Genomic DNA, 23,470 nt, shown 5'->3' on the forward strand with positions numbered 1-23,470 from the left:
CATCTTCAAACGTACTTGTAAGTGCTGAGAATAACCCTTCGTCTTTTGTAGTAGAAGTCTTGGTCATATGATTTTTCATAGATAATAGGAGATTCCAAAATGCTTTGATGCCTTGCTTGAGGTGACTTGTCATCATAGAGAACTGCTTTAATGACTTCTTCAAAGATGTAGTGATCTACATCATGCCCTTTGTCAACCTTAGCTTTGACACTATGTTGAGAAATCTATAGGGTTGCAATTAACATGATTTCTCTTATACTTGATAACTGCTTGTGATGTGTTTTTAATTTTTCTTGATTATTAGCTTCTTCACTTATTATTATGATGTTCTTATCATCAAACAACTACAAAAAAAATGAAGATCAATAAAACACAAAAACACAAGATGTAGGTTGCAAGCCAGGGCCAAAACCTCTCCACTTGAGAGGAAACCCACAAATCTCCTCTTTTATAGATTCTTCAAATGATGAATTCCAAGACCTTTAGACCAAGAAATACCCTTCCAAGACCAAGCCAGACCTTCCAGATGATGTGCTTCTTCTATCCAAGTCAAACCTAGTCAAATCTCCTCTAGCTACACCATTTCGACCCGCAACTACAGAGTTTCATCCTCCACTGTAGGTTTGAAATTTTCGGCCACTGCAACAGCTGTTGCTTACACACGTGTGAGTGATTTTAGGGCTTCCAAGGCTTCCTTGCTCCTTCGCTTGGGTTGCTTCTCCTTCTAGGTCTATAAGGTGACCTAAAAGTCATTTCCTTGACCTTCTTTCTGCAACTTGACAACTTTGTCCTTGCAGCTACAAAAATCCTAGCCTTATCTTCACACGTGAGAGAGAGAGAATTAACCTGTAATTTTTGTCCTTCGTCCTTCTATCCTTCTTCGCTTGCCTTTCTTCTGCCTCTTCTTCCCTTGGATTATGAGGAATGAGTGAGTGTCCATAGGAGGTCGAGTTCTCTCCTATATTTAGGCTTCCAAAGAGGACGACAAGCCCTAATGAGGCCGGCTTGGTCTTGGAGGGGTATTTTGACATATTACAATATGCCCAATGGGGTCTTTTTCATATGACAATGACTCTATTGGCTTCTTGACACTAGGACAAACCCTAAAAGCACTCAATGGGTAATTGACTTCTAAATAAAATGAACTTGAGCATGAAACCCATGCTACAAAAATAACAATAATTACTTTTCTTTCTTTTTACAACATACAAGAATCAAGAGTACATTTCATATTTATGAAGACCGTACCTAGTTACATGTTTCAACATATCACATATATATGAAAAACTTTGAATATATTGTGTATAATGGTTTGGATTCATATGGATGCATATGAATTTTTAAGTATGTTTTTTTTCAAAATTTGAATATTTATGCATTTTTTGGTCAACTAGTTTTTTGGTCTAGTTTTCCTTTCCGTTCTCGATTTTACGGCTGACTAGTTTGATGACAAGTCCAATTTTAATAACATTGGTTCATTGTCCATTGTTCATTTTTAGTTTTAACTTTTGAGCCTTGACTCTAGATACAAATAACCTATTGAGCCTTTGACTTGTCACTCTTTATTATTTTTTAGTTTAAGTTGTTTCAATTTACTATTTCAGTGTTCAAACTTCAGTATCTACTATTTAGTATTTTTCTTAGTACTAATCAAATTCTAGAATAACCAATGATGAATTTAATTCAATACAGATTCTAGAACAATCAATGATGAATTTAAGTCAATGTAAATTTTAGACTGATGAATGATGAATTTAAATCAATGTATAGAATATTTTATTATTTCTATTCCATTGAATCAATATGAATCAATGTATTGCATTATTGAATTTGAATTGAATTATGTCATACACACCGACACCCCCTATTCTTGCCGAATTTCCTTAAAATTTGGGGGTGCTCCTACATATCTCTTTGTGAGTCTCCCATTCCTAACTTTCCGTGTCTTGGAAACTTGGTGGAACATTGTTTTTCTCAACTTGTACAATTATAAAATCTTATAAAAAATAAACTAAAGATAACATTAGAGCTCAATCCAATGAATTTTTATCTATATGCTGTTTCTAAGTTTCTTTTTTCAGTTGGAAGCATAGTGAAAAGAAATAACAAAATAGCTGCTTCAGACAGGTCTCTTAGTTTGACATCAAGACTCCAAAGAATGCATAAGTAATAATATCTTGAGTAAGCCATGAATAAGATTTATGCAACTGATACATGGAAATTCAAGATATGCTTTATGTTATGAAGTATCTGCATAGAGTTTATTACAGTAATATGTGAAATATCATCTTCAGTCACAGACATGGATAGGATTTATGCGACCGATCAATTGGCATCCAGGATATGCTTTATGTTACGAAGCACGCAAATTATTTTTTAGTCAGATATGAAATGATACAGCTAGTCAACTGACCGGTGAACATTCAGTATATGCTTCATGTTAGGAAGCATGAATAAAGTTTATTACAGTCAGATATGAAATAGTGCCTCTAGTCAGCCATGGATAAAATTTGTGCAATTGATCCCATCAAACTTCAAGATATGATTCATGTTTTGAACTGTGCATAAAGTTTATTAGTCATCTTATGAAGTATGTATAAATTTTATTAGTCAACTATGAAATAATACCTCCAGTCACAACCATGGATAAGATATATGCAACGGTCCGTGAACATTCGTGATACGCTTCATGTTACGAAGCCAAAGTGGTAGATGGGCAGCTCCCGATGGTATCACACCCAAGAATGTCCCTATAATCTCTGTGAATCCAGAATTGATCATACACTTTACCATCCCTACTTTTCTTGTACTCAAATAGCAGAGTGGAATGATTAAATGCAGTCAGCTTCACGAACCCGAAATCATAATCTTTGAAGAAACTCCAACTGGTTTGCAAAGTAGTAAAGTCCGACAAATGGCTACCTCCACCTCCAGCAACTACATGAATCGTTGCATTGAAAGTGCCCGAATAGGATGATCTTTCCGAACTCACACAGTTGTTCTGCATAATCACATAATTAAGTGAAGTACACATAAGTTTCTTGTTTTCAATTATATGCACATGACATTTATATCTTAACTGAAAAGTTTTGCTTAGTGGGAGATTATAGCCATATTTAGAACTTGGAACCAAGATGAATTCACTAATAAAGTAATGTAATTTGAGGCATTTAGCGTAGTGGTTAATAATTTAAGCGATGTAATTTTGGGAATTTAACGCAGTGATTAAGAATTAAGTTTTGGTATGCAAGGTAATTCTCTTTCATACTATGGATATATGAATCAATCAATCCACTCATTGGCATCAATTTTGTGTATTTTTCCATGCTTGTGAGTGTACATATCACATGGTAAGGAGAAGCAAAGGAAGCCAAGGGACTGCTATGATCAAAGAATGCACCAAGTTACTGTTAACACACAATGGACGGCTGATAAAAAGGGCAAGCAGAATCCTAATCAAGGGAACGAGAAAGGGAGAATTAACCTCTGTGGAGTGTTGGGGATGCTGTGAGGCCATCGTGGTAAGGACACTCAAAGATTGTGGCTACAGGTCAATTCCTGTGTCGATTAGAAAGATCGACAGTTATCGGTTTGTAAAGTAGAGCTGCCGAATAGCGGTTTGTATCAGAATCGCGGAGTGCCCATGAAGGTTAATGGCACGGTTGGAAATTTGTTTTTAAAAGAAAAGCCACCATCGTAAAGGTGTTAGTCTAGGGTGATAAAGGATTTTAAGTGAGCCGCTGTACAAAGACAAAAACATAGGGTTGTAGTTTTTTTTTTAAAGGTGGGATTAGGTTGAGCGTAAGTTTGTGTTAACTCTTTTATTGGATGGTCTGATCTACCATGTTTATCAACAGGATTGTGTGAGGTTTGGTCAAGTTTAGACATCCTTTCAGAAATTTGATTTCTCAAGGTGACTTCCATCTTCTATTCCTCTTATAAAGTTTTAATTTGCGGCTTAGTAAAGACTAAACCCCACAAAAACCAACAAGTCTACAACTTATAGGTTGCCCATAACAACATCGAATCTGCAAACAATAACTGAACCATGGCTGTCGAAATTATGGAAGTCATCCTAAGAGGAATCGTGGAGTCATATTTAAAAAGTATAACATCGTATTGGCTACCATATGAGAAGCAGCGACACTTTTTAAATAAATTGGGTTTGTATGCTTTTTGATAAGCTGCCATCCATCAGAGACAGGAATCACCGCATCGGAATGAACATAAAAATGGAGTTGATCAACAGAAATTGACTAGCCACCATCAAGGAATGAGAGTCAGAACCGATTGCTATTTAAAACTTAGGTTGTAGTGCTATAGCTAGGAAAAGATTGCATGTCATTTGCATGAAACAGAAAATCATATTGTTCGATAAGAGGATGGGTACACAAGTTGACAATATCAACAATATCAATGTATTCTTCAATTGACAACAGCCTTTATCCATACATGAAATAGTAAATGTTCTCCCATGCTTATTAAAGAATAATATGTCTCACTAATCACCATATTAAACTAATCACCAATCACTCATGGAGAGAGATTAGTATGCAAGTGAGTTTTCAAATTTAAATGTTTAGTTTGAAAATGCATAACTGAACTGTCACACATAGATATAACATAGAAGAGAGATAGTAAATGCAAGCAGCACCATTATTGTCTTGACTGTACTTTTCAGCAAATCAATTGTAGAGGATTTATATCTATCTATATGCATGCATGTATATTTAGGGGAGGGTGTTTACATGCTTTCTACAAGTAGAAAGATCAAAAACAAAACCTTATAAAGGCACAAAGATGTTACTAACTAGATTTCAAATCTAAATGTGTAGTTTGAGATAGTAAATACAAGTAGCATCATTATTGTTTCGATTGTCCTTTTCAGCAAATCAATTGTAGAGGATATATATCTATCTATATGCATGCATTTATATAAAGGGGAGGGTGCTTACATGCCTTCTACAAGTAGAAAGAACAAGCACAAAAACTTATAAAGGCACATATCAACTAGAGTCCAAATCTACATGTTTATTTTGAAAATGAGTAACTGAACTGTTACACATAGATATAACATGGAAGAGAGATATTAAATGCAAGCAGGATCATTATCGCTTTGACCATCCTTTTTAGCAACCGATTGTGGAGAATATATCTATTTATATGCATACATGTATATTAAGGGGAAGGTGCTTACATGCTTTCTACAAGTAGAAAGAACAAGAACAAATATTCAAAGAACAAAATCTTATAAAGGCACAAAGATATTCCTAGCTAGAATTTAGAGATGATAAGCTCCGAAAAAAAGGAAAAGAAAGAAAATCAATAATTTCACATTAGAATCAAATTAGAAATCGAAAAATAAACCTACCTCATAAATAGGACATGTTCGTTCATAGCTGTGAACGTGGCCATAAAACGCAAGGTCAACCTTGTACCTTTGCCAAAGCTTTTGTAAACTCTCCCTTCCCATTGGTTCCTCAAATGAGCCTTCTTCAGCATACCATGAATCTGAGGAATAACCTAGAACACGATGTGCTATAAAAATCAACCAAGGTTGCTTTTGCCTATCAGCAGTAGCTAAGCATTCCTCAATAAACTTATATTGATCTGTTCCTTCCTTCCAATCATGTTCTGAATCAGCAATGCAAAAATGAAACATACCATAGTCGGTAGCATACCTATACAAACAATACAGTTAACACTTAGACAAATAATTTTACATTAAAATGTTATTAATTATTAGAGAAAATTGAACTATATATTCGAGCTTGTGTGCAACTATGGACAGATTCTCAAAGTCTAACTTAAATATTTCACCAATCTAATTAATTGGTTGATTTTCTTTAGACACAATTTTATTATAAAAAGGAAGTTATACAATTGAGTTTTAGTAAATTTATTCATGAAGGATGTCAAAACCTGCAATTGAAACAATGTTTTAGTTTTCATCATATTGGACAAGATGAACTTGAGAAAGATCTTTCTTTTTCCTCTGATCAATAAATGCATTCTCATTGCACCTTGAGGTGCTTCTACAACTCAGTATGAGGAAAATGTTGTAACATATGTAACCTTGAGGACATGTCAACCCATATAATATTGAATTAAAATAATTCATATTGTTAAAGCTACGTATGAGGCCACCAAAATATAATGAAACAGCAACAATATCAATTACATAAACTCTTCATATAATCCACATTAAATTGCTCAATTTACAAACTTCAATTGACTACGTTATTTTTATAAAATATCATTTGGTTTCTTGAAATTAGAAAAATAACACTAGTGTGAATCCATCTTAATCTCAGATCTATCAAGCCATGACAAAGATCAAATCATTAAATGTGCAAATATTCCCTCAAATTTTGGCACCATAAAAATGGTTTGCACCTACATCTCAGTGCTTGAACAGATCCAGGATTAAAATGGATCTACATTGGTTTTAGCTTAAGCCAAACAGCCCTAACTTACTGAAATATTAACAACTTTCTTTACTCTCCCTTGGACACAAGATAGAATCATGATATGGAATGCTTACTGTGACGAAAAATGCAGTGGTCAACTGATGACATGATTGGTACATGAATTCAAACATGCCATTATTTCTCTTATATATATGATATGTTAGATACATAATGTGGAAAGAGAAGCTTGGTAAGTTAAGCTCCTCCATTTGATACAGGGACAAGTTATTTTCCTAGAAGAACAACTACTAACATTTTTCAGTTTGTTCCCCCTCACATTACATTAGGGTAATCCAGTTTCACAGTTGTCCTAGCAGCAATGTCGATCCTGCTGTATGTCCTTTTCGAGGAAAAGTTGGAGCTTGATGATCTATGATTAGTTGTCCCTTCATGATTTCAGAGGGTTCTTGTTGAAATTTGGGGCAGCTTCGTATGAGTTTCCCCAAGATAAATCCATTTACCCCATGGAGAAGCCCATCTACCCCAAGGAGAAACCATCTTGCCCCATATAAGAATCTAATTTGGACAAAGGAAAATTATGTTTGGCACTGCTCTCATTAATTTGATGTGACAAATTATTTGGGCAAGCATCTATGTCGGCTTCAATATCAAGGCAAATTTGAATTTATGTTTTCCCTCCAAATTTTCAAGTTGGCTTCATAATATTTCATGTCAGCCAGCCCAAAGGTCGTGACCCTTCACATGAAGAGACAACTATAAATTGACACCTATCCTCCTCCATTTGGCATATTCAACTCGGACTTATGTGGCGTTTATCTTTGAGGCAACCGAGACTTTTAGGAGCAAATTTGTGGTGGAGAAGAAGGATGAATTTGTTATATTTTCTTGTATTCTTGCAGGCCGAGTTTGAGAAGGGTTGAGTATGATGTGTTGTCAGACAAATTGTCTAGGCACCACAACAACGACTCAGATCGGGGGCTGTCACACTGATCCCCAATCACTCTGTTTGAGTTGTCTCCCAATAACAAACTAAGGGGGATAGACCCTATGGAAATGGAAAAATGAAAGATTAGTTGGGAACCAACCAACCTGGGAGACACAGTTAAACAAACAATACTTGTTTTAGATTGCGCAAGATATTAAGGATTCAAAATGATTTGAAAAAAGTGATACCATTGCCTTGTGGAGTCAACTATCTTGCGAGGAAAATAAGGTTCAAGTAAAGGATGAGACACTGCTACTAAAAGACTTGACTGTCTCATATGTAAATGCAAAACTTAAAACTATGTGAAATGCAAGGACTTGGTTAATTTTAGTTAAATGAGGGCCTAAAATTATTTCTAAAATATGTCTTAAATGTTAATTAACTTAAGGCTCAGAAAGGTGGTGATTTAAATGTGAAAGCAGATACTTATACCAGCACTGCCAAATGTAAATTCTGCACAAGTAATTACTGAAATGTAAAATGCTGGAATAAAACATTTTTAAATTCAAAAATTCATTTGTATGAAATACTCAATCAAGATCATTAAATGCATAAGTAAAACTAGATTAGTCCTACTTGCATAAGCATGTAAAAAAACAAATGAACTTCAGAAATTAAATTAAATGTTTTAAACTCAGATCACATTAATGAAATATCAATCTAGTAATCTGCTCTTACATAACCAACAATATATTCTAAAACAACAATCATGTAACCATGCAATATTAAGAAATTTCTATGTATAACAACAGAAAGTTTTAAATGACAAACTGGTAACTACAATTCAGAAAATTTCTGAGTTTAATTATTTCTAATCTATTATGTATTTGATCTAAAAAACTCAAAAATAAACTATTGAACAACAGTAAACCAATTTTCAGAAATTTGTTTGCAAAAGTTACTGAAACTAACTTCTATTTCAGCAATTATACAATGGTAAAAATGTAAATTAAATCTGCTGCTAAATTCAGAAAAATTCTGAGTTTAATTCCTTCTGATATGTTGATGTATTTGATCTAAAAACTCAAAAAATTACTATAAAAAAACAGTGAAATAATATTCAGAAAATAACATGCAAAAGTTTTTGAAAGTAATTATATTTCTGAAATGTAATGCAGTGAAAGATGCAAACTATTTTGCTACTAAATTTCAGATAACAAAAATTTTATGCCAGTGTTAATCTTGCTTTCAATCAGATCAATGAAAGAGGTAAGGGTTTAGAGGATGTGCACTAGTCAGCCCCTAGGAGCTTGAAGACACTTGAAGATGGATTTCTCAAGTCACTAAAAATTCACCAATGCAAATGCCAAACTCAGATTTTTTTGTTAAAATTTGTTAAAAAAATTTTGGGAAATTTTTAGGAAAAATTAGTGAGAGAATTTTGGTCAAAGAGGGGAGGCCGTAAGGCTGAAAGGGAGGCCAAGAAAGAGGCTGGAGATGGCCAGTGCAGGACCTCAAGGCTCTAAAAAAAAATGCCTGCGATCTTCTTGAAATTTATCTTCAACCTGCAAACAAAAGGAAATGCCCTCCAAGACTTAGATCTCTTTCCGGAATCCACAAAAATCACCTGCAATTTTCAGATTTTTTCCTGCACAAATAAAAGACAGAAAACCTCAAAGCATGTATATACAAAAATATGAAATACCCAGAACCCCAATGAATTAAAAATTTTCTATTTACAAATCTATAATAAATTCTACAGATCTAGCAAATCTGCAGATCAAAGCCCTATATTAGCTAGATTTAAACAAATTTTTCACAATATTTAGAAATAAATTTGAAATTTTAAAGAGGCACAAGCCCAAGTAAAACCTTGCAAGGAAAATCTTCTATAAAATGACTTCAAAAATTAAAAAGATAGTGGGCTCTTTTAGATTCTATAAACTAAGAATCAGTTGGTCCAACTGCGGACTTCCCCAAATGCCTAAATTCTGAATGATAACTTCTGCACACTTAAATCTGCTTGTTAGATTAATAGAGATTTAAAAAATGATCATAAAATTATCAAGAAATAGAGATACCTACTACTTCTATCAAATTAAAATGATATTCTAAAAACCCAGAAATCTGTGCAAGATACCTATACACAGATCAATCCTCAAAGGCTATTAACCAACAAATGCAAATAAAAGCAGCAACGTATTAAGAACAATATTACCACATAAATTTGAAATAGGAACATCACGATCTAAAACCTCAAAGTTTTTGTGTTTTATTAACCAAGAAAAAGTTACAAAAGCTTTCTTAGAGCAAGTACACGATTCAAAAATCGGATGCAAATAATGGAGAGAGGCCTTTCATTTATAGAAAAATTCTCCAACGGCTAGTTGGCTTGATCCCCGTCAAAGCAATCTCAACCATTGATGAAGATCAAATGATCTTTTAATCATCACCGTTGAAATAAAGTTACTTTTTGAGGAAATTCGAATTTCACTTTTAATTAACTCAAAAATGATTATTTTGAGTTAATTGCCGCAAAAAGTTGACTTTGACTTAACTACTATGGCCCAAGGGTTCAAAATATCTTGAAATTTTCAATATTCCCTTGGCCAAGGACCTCCAAAAATTAAAAACTTTAAAACCTACGAATTTTAAATGTTGGAGAATTTAATTTTTCCTAAGACCTAAATTAATTAAATTTCTGGCTTGGAGGGAAAAGCACCACAAGTAGGCTTGTGGGCTTGGAACCCAAGCATGGGGTTTTGCACCCATCGAGATTTGGGTCAAAACCATGTTGAATTTGAGCTTGAGAAAATTTGAGGTGATAGAGCTTGGGGAACCGATTCCAACACTCCAAAGATCACTCAAATCGAAGCTCTAGAAATGAAGTTATGAATTTTTGAAGTTGACAATTAATTATGGACAATCAAGTCATGTAGGCTTGAAGTGAACTCGTTTAAGGGACATGTCTCTTCATCAATTCGTGGAGCCCTTGGATTTGGTATAAATAGAAGGTGAGGGAGCATTCATTTGATCATCCATTGGTGCAACAAAGGCAACGAAGAAAGAGTGGAGTAGCTCGTTCAAGGGAAAGGATTATACTTTTGTTTGGCCGCAGATAGGAAGAGGAGAACCAACGAAGGGAGAAAGGGTTGGAGAGGCTCTTTTCATGACTGTCTTGGGACCTAATCTATCTTGCAGGAGGGCCGAGCAAGGAGAGACATGTTCTGGGCTAATTGTGGCATAATTGAAGTGTGATAACCTCTGTTTCAGGTAGGCCGTAAGCACAGAGAGGAGATGTGAGTAGGCCACATTACACACTTTATTGCAGGGTTGTGTGGGTTTGTTTGAGGGCAATAAGTGCCTAGATCACAACGTGGAGGTTGAATGAAGAAGGTCGCATAGCAGAAGGTTGTTATGGGCTAGTAAAACAAGGAGAATCCTCCCCAAAGCAGGCCGAAATTATAACCCTGTTGTACTGATTAGACCGCAGGCCTGTAGTGGCTTGCTTGAGGGACAAACAACGCTAAACAGGGAGCTGTAGGAGTCTTCTCAAGAAACAAGGTGTCCAACATTGTGAAGGGAGAGAAGCCGCAACAAACAAGGTGAGTTTTGGTCTGTTTAGTGGGCAATTGTGGACTACAGGAGAAGCCCTAACCAGTGATCCAAAACTCAGTCCATGAACAATAGTTGTACATTAGACTTGGAGTTGAGTTTGCCTTGTGTTGGGTCATTGCTTTGACCGAATTTGGATCAGTCTACATTGCAGTTTGTTGGGAGCCATTTGTTGGAGTTGCCTTGGGCATGAAGAAACTCCAACTAGGAGCAAATCCCACTATGGAGTGATGTAGGTGTCCTAGTGTGGACAGAGTTGTTGCAGCTTGTGGAAGCCAAGGAGGTAGGGCTAACATGGCATGTTAGAAGCCCTAACCAGTGGGCAGTTTCACAGTGAAGTTTGGAGCCTAGATTTGTGCAATAGCTCCTCTATTGCAGAAGCAAAGGGCAGTTGATGAGAAGTCTGTGGGTAGCCGTGTGTAAGGGTCTCCTAGGTGTGAGGATGCCCTAACTAGGTGCAGATGCTACAACATGGACTTGGTCACTCATGGATTGTTGGAGGGCAGCGTGAGAGTGGACCAAGTGTGAATGTGGATTGGGCACTTATGGTCTGCTGGAGGACAACATGATAGTGTCCAAGTTGGAGCCCGGTGAGCAACACCTTGAGGGTAAAGGTAGTTGCGAGAGAGGCAGTTGTTGAGTTCAAGAGTCTGATCAACCAGGAGCAATTGTGTAGCCCAAGACGTGTGTGTTGAGAAGGACTTCTACAGCAGATGATGGGCAATCCTCCTAGCCCGTGTTCATTGTGAGAGATGGACATCTTGCAGTGATAGGCGGCAGTCCTCCATGCCCTATGTTGGTCTTCATCGGTGCAACACAGGAAGACCATAGTGGGATGAAGTCCCTAAGTAGCTGAGGAGCAACAGTTGGCAGTTGAGAGTTGTTCACAAGTGAATTGTCCTCCTGAGAACTTCTCACTTCAGAAAATCGACTTCTTGATCTCTCGGTGTGTATTTTCCAAATGATCCTCAAGCCCCTTCTTATATCTTCCTGTTGGGCAACCAACGACCTAGATTAACTCCTAATCAAAGGCTCAGATCGTTTTGAATTGATCTTCGTCTTTTTCTTTTAGTTACACCCACAACTAGATTAATACCCATTAATATTTTAATTTTCCTTAAGTTTAGACTTAGGAACTCCATTAAAAACATTAATTATTTTAATAAAATCTTCTCTGGGTGGAATTTTGCAAAACGGTTTTTGGGTTCTTTGGAATGCATGTGCCCAAGCCTCCCTACAAACTTTGAGGCATAGAGCACATTCGATGCTACCTCAAATCAACACTCTCTCTTAGCGAGGAATGTGCTCTAGCAATATACTATTGTTGCATACTGCTCTGACTCTGAAGCATCGTCCTCTGCGCTGTTGATGTCTGACATGTTGTCCACCAACTACTGCGTTGTTGCTGCAACTGTACTGCTGCCTTTGACATTTTCACTGCCAATGCTACATCTGCACTACAACTCCCTCTCAAATGTTGCATCTGCTATGCTACTAGCACTGCCATTGCTAACACTGCATTCGTATTGCAACTCAGTTGCTGAGAGAAGCAACTCAAAAACATCCAAAATTATTGAACTAACTGTGTTCACTATGATACCACGTGAATGCTGGAAATTTGTGACCATGGGAGTTGTCATCGTTTTGCTATCCATCATGCCAAACTTTTGTAGCATCTTAATTACATACTTTCCTTGACCTAGAAAAACCAAATTTCCAACCCCAAGTAATAGGGCATAAGCCCTAGATCCTACATATTGAATTTTGCTATCAATTGTTTCTTGCATTCTTGTATACGAGTTTCCACACCTGTTATGAGAAGGTCATCTACATATAGAAGAATGATCACTGGTCATGCATTATTTCCTAGGTCTAGATGTGGGAAAATGTAACTAGGTTCGGTCTTCATTTAATGTATTTGAATCTTGTAATGTACTTGTCAAAAGAATAAAGAAAAGAATTATTATTATTATTATTATGACTTATTAAAACATGGGTTTCATGCTTGGGTCATCATGTTTTAGGTCAAAGTCCCCACTGAGGAATTCTAGGATTTATTTTGAGTCGATAGAGTCATTGTACTTTTAAAGAGACCCTTCTTGGGCTTTTGAATCATGTAAAAAGGTTAAGTATTGAGTCAAATATGAATTTTGTTGTCTCCACACCAAGTTGGCCTCAAAGAAGGCTATTCGACCTCACCAAAGGACTATAAATGAAGCAGTTTGAATTCCATTTGAAGCACATTCACTCACAAGCAAGTTCAATATCTCTTGAAGCTGGGAAAAAGTGCGAAATAGTGTTGATTTGTGGTAGCATCGGATGTGTTCTAGCCATGAAATTTGGTGGAGAGGTTGGGGCACATGAGATCTCCAATACCCAGAAAGGGTTTGGGCAGATTCTAAACAGTTAATGAGATATTAAAATAATTAATATTTTTAATGGAGTTCCTAAGTCTAAATTTAGGGAAATTAAAATATTAATGTGGATTAATATAAAACTGTGTTAGAATGGTCCAAAAGACATGGATCAAGCCAGATCTAATCTTAGCCGTTGATTAGGGACTTAATCTCGGCCATTGAGATGTCGACGAGAAAAGTATAAAGAGGAGGCTTGAGGGTCACTTGGAGAACACACAAGATGATCAGTCATTCTATTCTCTAGAGCAGGGTTTGCTAAGAGAGATAGAATTAGTGATTGGAGTTGCAGCTGAGGGGCATTGACTACAGAGAGACAGAGGTAGAGATAGTGCCGGGAGAGCAACGCAGGAGCCAGAGAGAGTGACGCAGTAGCAGCGAGGGCTCATGCAGGGCCATGCAGAGGCAGCCGGGAGCTGCGCAGTGCTTCAGAGAGGCCAGCGTTGCTGAAGCAGAGGGCCAGAAGGCTGACGCAGGGCCTCTTGAGGTTGACACAGACCCATTTAGGGTGACGCACGGCCATCGCTGGGCAAAGAGAGGCTGATGCAGTCCAGAAAGGCAGACGTTGGGGTTTCTGGGGTAGATTGGAGCTGAGGAGCTGTCGGAAATATTATCCAGGGTTTCAACTGGGGCATTTGTCTTAGACTGAGAGCTGTTACTGCCAAGGAAATTCTTTGTTGGGTAAGCCGGATTTGGCACCCAGATTGTACTCTGAAATTGCTTAACAAGAAAACCCTTAGATAGCTACACCAGTTTTCTCGCATTGGGTTTTTCCAGGGACATTGGTCCAAAAATAACGGTGTCATTTGGTGTGATTGTTTCTGTTTCCTTCAATTGTTGTTCTGTAATATGTTGAGCATGCACTAGTGTTTATTTTCAGCATTTACATTCTAAATAACTTGTTAAGGAACGAAACAAGTAGGTAGGAGTAAATCAGATAAAGTGCATGGAGGATTTCTAACTGGTAGACTTAGAAACATCAACAAATAGGAGGAGAAGGAAGTGAGAGTTTGGCCTAGGAGAAGGAAAAAGGGAAAATCGAAATTTTGGTGCTTCTATGTCTCTCTCTCGTGCCCTAGTTTGGAAGATCGAAGTTCTCTTGTTGATGCCGTAGCCAGTTGTCATATGTTGCTGCTGCCAGATCAAAGTATTGGTTTGAAGTTGCTAATGCTGGATGTTGATGCTCTAGAAGTTGTATTGGGCCTAGATCGAAGTTTCTAAGGGAAGATCTAAGTCTCCAAGGCAAGATAAAAGTTGTTGGGTCGAAGAAAGTGTTGCCACTACTGTTGCTACTGCCAGGTCAAGAAGGATCATCTGCAAGAGAAGAGGAAGGTTGACTTGGTGTGGAGGAAAGTTTGTGTCAAGGTCTAGAGTCTTGGAATATCTTCGAAAAACTATTAAAGGAAGAATTACTGACTGGGTTTTCCCCTAGAGAGGGGTTTTTCCCTGGCTGTGAGCCCACATCTGATGTCCATTTTTTTATGTTCTATTGCTTTGGTAATTGCTTGATGAACTAAATGAAATAAGATATAAAGAAACCTAATAAGAATTCAAGAACATCACAAGTGATTATCAAGTATAAGTAAATCTTTCTGCCTTTCTGATTTTCTAACATGGTTTCAGAGCTTTGGTGAAGAAAGAAGAAAAACGCATTCTCAAGCATTTGATCAAAAATCATTCAAAGGGATTATTCAAAGGAAGAAGCCTACTATCTACAAAGACAATGTCTAACACAATCAAGGGAGAGAACAAATTTAAAGGAACCTCAAACTACAGGTCTTGGAAGAAGAGGATTGACCTCATCGTTGAAAAGAACAAGGTATTAAACTTGGTCAAAGGAAAAGTCAAGAAGCCTACAGATTTCTCCAGTGATGTTGAAAAAGTAAAATTTAGAGAATTAGAATTGGTGGCCATGACTCTAATGGTAGAAGGAATAAAGGAAAACCTTGTCCCATTTATAGCCAACATCAACATGCTCAGGAAATGTACGAGGCCTTGTCAAAGTTATTCACGATTAAAAACATTGGTTAAGTGGCAAGTTTGAAGAATGAACTAAGGACCACAAAGACGACTAAAGAAGATATAGTGGCCTCCTTTGTGAAGATAACAAGAATCAGAGATGATCTTTTGTTGATCAGTGGTTGTCAATGATGTCAACCCAAGTAGCACCAGGGGCTACCCCAATCTTGCATGGGCATTTTGACTTGACAAATTACTATATTCCGAGTCAAGGATCTTCTAGATGGATTCTATTCGTCACGATGTTTCCGTTGATATATGGCACGCCAAGTAATTCTTCACGGTTTGAGAGATATTCATGTTCGAAGTTAGTAACCCCAATTAGTGGGCTAAAACCCTATGGGGTTGTGGCATGGCACTCATAATTGGTTGTGGTCATTGAATTGTCAATTAATTAATAAATTGTTTATTGCTCCTAAAATCCCTCCAATGTTCACTTGTTGAGGACCCTCTCAACTTAATACATTCATATAAATAATGACACTCATATCCTCCTCTAGTAGGGATTTTGTGGCTTCAAACAGGACCCTCTCAACTCAAGACATTCATATAAATAATGACACTCATATCCTCCTCTAGTAGGGATTTTGTAGCTTCAAATAGGTCATCGTGGCATTTTCGCTATAACTTTTTTTTCTGCGAAGCTTCAGAAGCTGAAATTAAAACCCATTTGAGTCAAAAACTTGATGAATCTCGTGACCAAATTTCAGATCTTGGTTCGCTATATGTTCGGAGATATGATCTGAGGAAGTTAGGGTTTTTTTAAGCTCCCGAATTTCAGATCTTGGTTCGCTATATGTTCGAAGATATGATCTGAGGAAGTTAGGGTTTTTGCAGGCTCCCGAATTCCATGTCCAACAGGTGACGTTGGGAAAATCATCATAACTTTCTCTCTGAGAATTGGATTCAAATTTCGTAAATAGCCACAGAAAGAGGACGAACTGTAGTTTGTTGAGTAGCATTTTCAGGGCCAAAGGTCGCAACAGTGACATGTGGTACTTCGTACAAGTTCGCTCTACTGAACCAGGATATAATAGGTCATCGTGGGAGATTGGACATAACTCTTTCTTGAAGAATCCAACCTTGATCAGACCTGTGGGTTGTAAAGAGGACTCAGAGGGCTACCACAGGACGAAATTTCAGACCCTGGAGATCTGAAATGACATAGATACAACAGATTCAAGATCGAGCTCCTAGAAGGCAAGAAAAAGCATGCATTCAAGGATCACTGCAGTAAGGACCACACATCAATAGTCAAGGGTAAGTCTCCTACAAAAAGGTATGTAAGATTAAGTGTTTACATTTGAATTTTGAGTATCATCTCTGACATATGTTTTTACAGGACAACGTAAGTATATACAGGGTCTCGGTTGTATCTCTATGTCTCTATATGTCACAGTTAGTTTTGATATCACATTTCGGATGTCCTATTCTTGATAATACACATTTGATGCTACACCAATTCTACTAAATCTATATGATGTTGTAAGTTCATGTTACTTGTCTTGTCATAGTTGATAGAATGGTCTCTGTTGTTGTACTTCGAACTTGGTTCATCAAAAGTCTAGGGTCTATCATCAGTTTCTATTGTATATATCTTTAGGTCAGTTTTGGATATAGTCTTGCATAGAGTCCAGGCCTATATCAAGAGTGGGAGTCTTTGTCTACTGTTCCAAGAAGTCAACAACAAAAGTGACAAGCACACTTCAGGTAGAAGAAGATTCAAGTGCAACTTCAAGCAAGAATTCAAGAACAGAAGTATCAAATCAAAGGAAGCATTGCAGTGAGACATCCTTTGAAGACATGACAACCATCCATATATTGTGAAGAAACGTCAAGGCCAAGAGTCATCATTGTAAAGTTGTAAAAGAGTCATTTGTAAAAGTGTCATCACTGGAAGAGTCATTATTGTAAGAGTCAATCTGCCTAGAGTCGAAAAGGCATTATTGGGAGGTATAGGAGTCTCTATTGGGATGATGTCATGGTTGGGTTGCAGGTCATAGTGTGATTGGGTGTTCGGTCAAAATCATTGAAAATCATATTGTATTGTGGATCATTGTCCCTAGTACGGGAATCCACACTCTTGTTTCATTTCAATCATTATAGGGTAGCAAAGAGGTGCTAGGAAGGTGTATGAAGTCGCCTACAAGTTGGGGCCTGTGAACACTTCAGGGTGGTAGGGTGGTGCTAGGGCAATTTGTGGCTTGCTAGGGTGTTGGGGCATCCATTCAGTTGACTACTAAAGAAACCAAGGCGTTGGGGCGTCCTTCCAGTGGGAGCTGGAGAAGAATGTTTTTTGAGAATTCTAGGAAGTTGTTGTTTTCATTTCATTTGGGACTAAAGATTAAAGAATTTATTAGAAAAGCGTCAGGTGGTTTTCGACTCAGAGGGGGTTTTCCACCTAAAATTCTTGTGTCTACTGTGTTCTTTTATTTACTGTTATTACTGCATAAACATTAATAATAATTGAAGATTAACTAATGCTCTGAAAAGATTTAAAAGTGCTAATTGCTAAGGAATACTGATTCACCCCCCCTCTCAGTATTTCCAACAATTGGTATCAGAGCTTGGTTCCTTTAGTAACAACTTAACCGCTGGAAGTCAGTTTTTAGAGCATAGAGATGGGAAAGTCAAAGAAGCAGGTTACAAGGATTTCAAAGGAAGGTACAAGTACAACAAAATCTGAAGAAAGTGAGTATTGTGTACCAACCCCTGATTTTGATGCAGATAATTACTGGATATGGGAATCCAAGATGGAAGTACATTTGTAGGCACATGGAGTATGGGAATCAATTGTTTCTGGAGACACATCTACCGACGAAGCTAAAAGGTACAATTCAAAGGCCATGAATGTAATTTTGAATGTTTTGCCAAATTCTGTGAAAACAAAAGTTGGTCAATGTTCAACAGCTAAAGCTCTTTGGGAAAAGCTTCATAATCTCTATTCAACAAAGCAATCAGGTCAAGATGTTATTGAAAATTCGGATCCTTTTGATTATGATGAAGAAATGGGAGAAATGAGTAAAAAAAAGTTTCAAAATCAAGTGATCAAGGTGATAAAGGAACTCAAAAGTCAAAAGGAAAAGACAAGACTTTTGGAAGCAGAATTAAAGACAACAAAAGAACTCATCAAAGAAAATGAAGAGTCTGAAAAGATGATTAGTAGTCTTAGAACTCAATTGGAAGAAATCAAGAATACAACGACACGAGACCTCAAGAGAGAAGTCCAATAGAAGCAACACGAACTCGACACAGCGTTTGCAAAGATTCGCAAGATCACACAACAAATGCAAGAAGCAAAAATTGAAAGGAAGGAATTTGATCAAAGATACATATCTACTGTTGACCAAAAGCAAAAGGAATTAGAAACATCTTCAGTAGAAATAAGCAGGCTCAGGATTGAAAATGAGAAGCAGAAGGAACAGATACAGGTTCTCAACAGAGAAGTAGAGAAGACCATTATTCTCAAGCTACAGGTTGAGGAGGCAAAAAAAGAAGGAAGATCTTGAAAAGATGGTTTCAAGAAGATCTTGCTCAAAAGCAAGAAGAACTTGATGCAACCCATGATGAGATCAACAAACTCAAGGGATCGCAAAAAGAACACTTACAAGATAAGACAGATGAAGAAGCAAAAATGAAGGCAATTAAAGATGGTAAAGCTCCAGTTGATGAAGGTACAAGCTCCACATCTTTGCAGGATGATTCTAAGAAGGAAGTTGATCAAAGTGAAAAGCCAAAGAAGAATGTTGCAACTCCAAAGAACAAGACCAAAGCAATCAAGAACAAAGGACCACAACAAACTACAACACTGCCTCCAAAGAAGAATGAAAAATCTTCCAGGTACAACTATCAAGGACCATCGCATCCGAATGAACCATTCAAGTACGCACATTTATTTAATGGTTATTGCTTTTTATGTGCTAACTATGGACATATGGCTAGGGATTGTGAAGTTTTTGACAGGTACAATCATTATCTACAAAACCCTAGAAGCAAGTTTGCGAGATCACGAGACAGGTTCCACGAATTTTTCATAAGAGAATACGTGCTAGATGGGCCAAACATTGAATGTTTCAAATGCCATAACTATGGCCATAGCGCTTGCAGTTGCAGATATCAGATGGAATCACCTATGGACAACATTGAATGCTTCAAGTGTCATAACTATGGGCACATGGCTCAAGATTGCAGGAATAAGAAGGTCTGGAAAAGGAAACAAGGACAGGAAGACAAAGTAGATAACAAGGTTTCAACAATTATGCTTTCAAGATTTGTAAAAGCAAAAGGTCATGAGGAATTAGCAGTTACTTCAGATAATGACTCAAGTCAAGATGGCCTGTTAGGTGACTCACTATTTTGAACAATCTAGCTTGTTGACTCCTTAATGTTTGTAGAGGAGGAGTCTATGCAGCAGTATATGGCACAAGTCTATGATTGATAGGAAGGTAGTTTGAACAAGCTGGCAGCTTCATTACAGGTTCAAGGGGAGCAAACAGTTGAAGGATTACAGGTTACCAGGAACAAGGCAAGATTAGTCTGCAAAGGATATGCACAGGTTGAAGGAATCTATTTTGAAGAAACATTTGCTCCCGTTGCCAAAATGGAAGCTATCAGGATGTTTCTCGCTTATGCTTGCTCGAGAAAAATCAAGGTCTACCAAATGGATGTTAAGTCAACTTTTCTAAATGGTGAATTGGAGGAAGAAGTTTACATTGAAAAACCCGAAGGTTTTCTGCTCTTTGACAAAGAAGACTACGTCTGCAGATTAAAGAAGGCTCTATATGGTCTCAAGCAAGCTCCTAGGGCTTGGTATGCTCGTCTTAACGGATATCTACATCAACAGGGATTCAAGAAAGGAAGTGCTGACAACAATCTTTATGTGAAAGTGGATCGAGATAACCTAACAATTATCGAAGTATATGTGGATGATATAATCTTTGGAAGCAGTGATGACAAATTAAGTAAAGACTTTGCAACAGAAATGCAAAGTGAGTTTGAAATGTCTATGATTGGCGAACTGACATACTTTTTAGGGTTTTAGATTTCTCAGCAGGATAAAGGAATATTCATATATCAAACCAAGGCTCTATATGGTCTCAAGCAAGCTCCTAGGGCTTGGTATGCTCGTCTTGACAAATATCTACATCAACAGGGATTCAATAAAGGAAGTGTTGACAACAATCTTTATGTGAAAGTGGATCGAGATAACCTAACAATTATCGAAGTACATGTGGATGATATAATCTTTGGAAGCAGTGATGATAGATTAAGTAAAGATTTTGCAACAAAAATGCAAAGTGAGTTTGAAATGTCTATGATTGGCGAACTGACATACTTTTTAGGGCTTTAGATTTCTCAGCAGGATAAAGGAATATTCATATATCAAACCAAGGCTCTATATGGTCTCAAGCAAGCTCCTAGGGCTTGGTATGCTCGTCTTGACAAATATCTACATCAACAGGGATTCAATAAAGGAAGTGTTGACAACAATCTTTATGTGAAAGTGGATCGAGATAACCTAACAATTATCGAAGTACATGTGGATGATATAATCTTTGGAAACAGTGATGATAGATTAAGTAAAGACTTTGCAATAAAAATGCAAAGTGAGTTTGAAATGTCTATGATTGGCGAACTGACATACTTTTTAGGGCTTTAGATTTCTCAGCAAGATAAAGGAATATTCATATATCAAACTAAGTACACCAAGGAAATGCTCAAAAATTCTAGATGAAAGATTGCGAACCAGTCCTTACCCCCATGATAACAAGTTGCAAGTTAAGTTTAGAAGATTCGTCAAAAGATGTGGACCAAAGGTTGTATAGATCCATGATTGGTAGTCTCCTATATGTGACAGCCTCCCAGCCTGATGTGATGTAGGCAGTTGGACAAGAAGCAAGATTCCAAGTAGCACCAAAAGAATCTCATATTATTGTCGTCAAAAGAATTCTTCGGTATCTTAAGGGCACAATCGAATATGGTCTATGGTATCCCAAAGGAAATGATCTAGTTATCCAAGCTTATACAGATGCAGATTGGGCAGGAAATGTTGATGATCGTAATAGTACCAGTGGAGCAGCATTCTATATAGGTGGTTGTCTTGTTTCATGGTTAAGTAAAAAGCATTATTCAGTCTTGTTATCCATAGCAAAAGCAGAATATGTCACGGCAGCAACTTCTTGTACTCAAGTTCTCTGGATGAAGCAAACTTTGCAAGATCTTCAAGTCAAGTTTGATGAGCCTATTCCTATCTTTTGCGATAACACTAGCATCATCAGTATCTCCGAGAATCCTATGATGCATTCCAAAACGAAGCACATTCCGATTAACTATCATTTCGTGAGAGAGCAGGTCGCCGAAAAGAATATCAAGCTTGAATATGTTGGTACAAAGGAACAAATTGCTGACATCTTTACCAAACCATTACCTCGTGAAGCATTTGAGTATCTTCACCAAAAGCTTGGGTTTCTCCCAAGTTTTCATTAGACTCTTTCTCTTATCTACTCGAGTAGAAAGGGGGAGTGGAGGTGTGTACAGATCCGCAGGATGGCTGTTTGTTAGGGGGAGTTACCCTTTGCCATTAATGACAAAAGGGGAGAGAAGGCAGTAGGATTACTAGAAGTTGCCATCAATGCCAATGGGGGAGATCGTTGATTAGTGGTTGTCATTGATGTCAACCCAAGCAGCACCAGAGGCTACCCTGATCTTGCATGGGCATTTTGACTTGACAAATTACTCTATTCTGAGTCAAGGATCTTCTAGATTGATTCTACTTGACGCGATGTTTCCATTGATATATGGAACACCAAGTAATTCTTCACAGTTTGAAAGATATTCATGTTTGAAGTTAGTAACCCAGTTAGTGGGCTAAAACCCTATGGGGTTGTGGCATGGCACTCATAATTGGTTGTGGTCATTGAATAGTCAATAATTAATAAATTATTTTTTGCTCCTAAAATCCTTCCAACGTTCACTTGTTGAGGACCCTCTCAACTCAAGACATTCATATAAATAATGACCTTCATATCCTCCTCTAGTAGGGATTTTGTGGCTTCAAACAGGTCGTCGTGACATTTTCGCTATAAATTTTTTTCTGCGAAGATGAAATTAAAACCCATTTGAGCTAAAATCTTGACGAACCTCATGACCAAATTTTAGATCTTGGTTCGCTATATGTTCGGAGTTATGATCTGAGGAAGTTAGGGTCTTTGCAGGCTCCCGAATTCCATGTCAAACAGGCGACGTTGGGAAAATCATCATAACTTTCTCTCTGAGCATTGGATTCAAATTTCATAAATAGTAGTAGAAAGAGAACAAATTGTAGTTTGTTGAGTATCATTTTCAGGGCCAAAGGTCGCAACAGTGACACGTGGCACTTCGTACAAGTTCGCTCTACTGAACCAGGATATAATCAGGTCATCATGGGAGATTGGGCATAACTCTTTCTTGAAGAATCCAATCTTGATCAGACCTGTGGGGTTGCAAAGAGGACTCAGAGGGCTACCATAGGACGAAATTTCAGACCCTGGAGATCCGAAATGACATAGATACAACAGATTCAATATCGATCTCCTAGAAGGCAAGAAAAAGCATGCATTCAAGGATCACTGCAATAAGGACCACACATCAACAGTCAAGGGTAAGTCTCCTACAACAAGGTATGTATGATTAAGTGTTTACATTTGAATTTTGAGTATCATCTTTGACATATGTTTTTGCAGGACAATGTAAACATATACAAGGTCTCGGTTATATCTCTATGTCTATATATGTCACAATGAGTTTTGATACCACATTTCGGGTGTCCTATTCTTGATACTACACATTTAGTGCTACACCAAGTCTGCTAAATCTATATGATGTTGTAAGTTCATGTTACTTGTCTTGTCATAGTTAATAGAATGGTCTCTATTGTTGTACTTAGAACTTGGTTCATCACAAGTCTAGGGTCTGTCATCAGTTTCTATTGTATATATCTTTAGGTTAGTTTTGGATATAGTCTTGCATAGAGTCTAGATCTATATCAAGAGTGGGAGTCTTTGTCTATTGCTGCAAGAAGTCAACAA

General features: G+C 37.3%; 1 protein-coding gene across 3 annotated transcripts in view; it reads right to left on the reverse strand.

Moving 5' to 3' along the window:
- Window positions 1-2,159: 2,159 nt before the first annotated feature.
- The window catches only part of LOC149266541 (nucleotide pyrophosphatase/phosphodiesterase-like), a 396,678-nt gene continuing 375,367 nt past the window's right edge, over window positions 2,160-23,470 (reverse strand). For all 3 annotated transcript variants that reach the window (XM_089430684.1, XM_089430676.1, XM_089430680.1), the window contains exons 12-13: window positions 5,372-5,681; window positions 2,160-3,001 (exon numbers count right to left, since the gene is read on the reverse strand). In XM_089430684.1, coding sequence (XP_089286810.1) covers window positions 2,693-3,001; window positions 5,372-5,681 — 619 coding nt within the window. In that variant the 3' untranslated portion in view covers window positions 2,160-2,692. The remainder of the gene's footprint in view (window positions 3,002-5,371; window positions 5,682-23,470) is intronic.

Source organism: Pinus tabuliformis, chromosome 6, assembly GCF_031772625.1.
Source record: "Pinus tabuliformis cultivar Carrire ecotype Pingquan chromosome 6, CPIR1, whole genome shotgun sequence".
In the NCBI taxonomy this organism is placed as follows: domain Eukaryota; kingdom Viridiplantae; phylum Streptophyta; class Pinopsida; order Pinales; family Pinaceae; genus Pinus; species Pinus tabuliformis.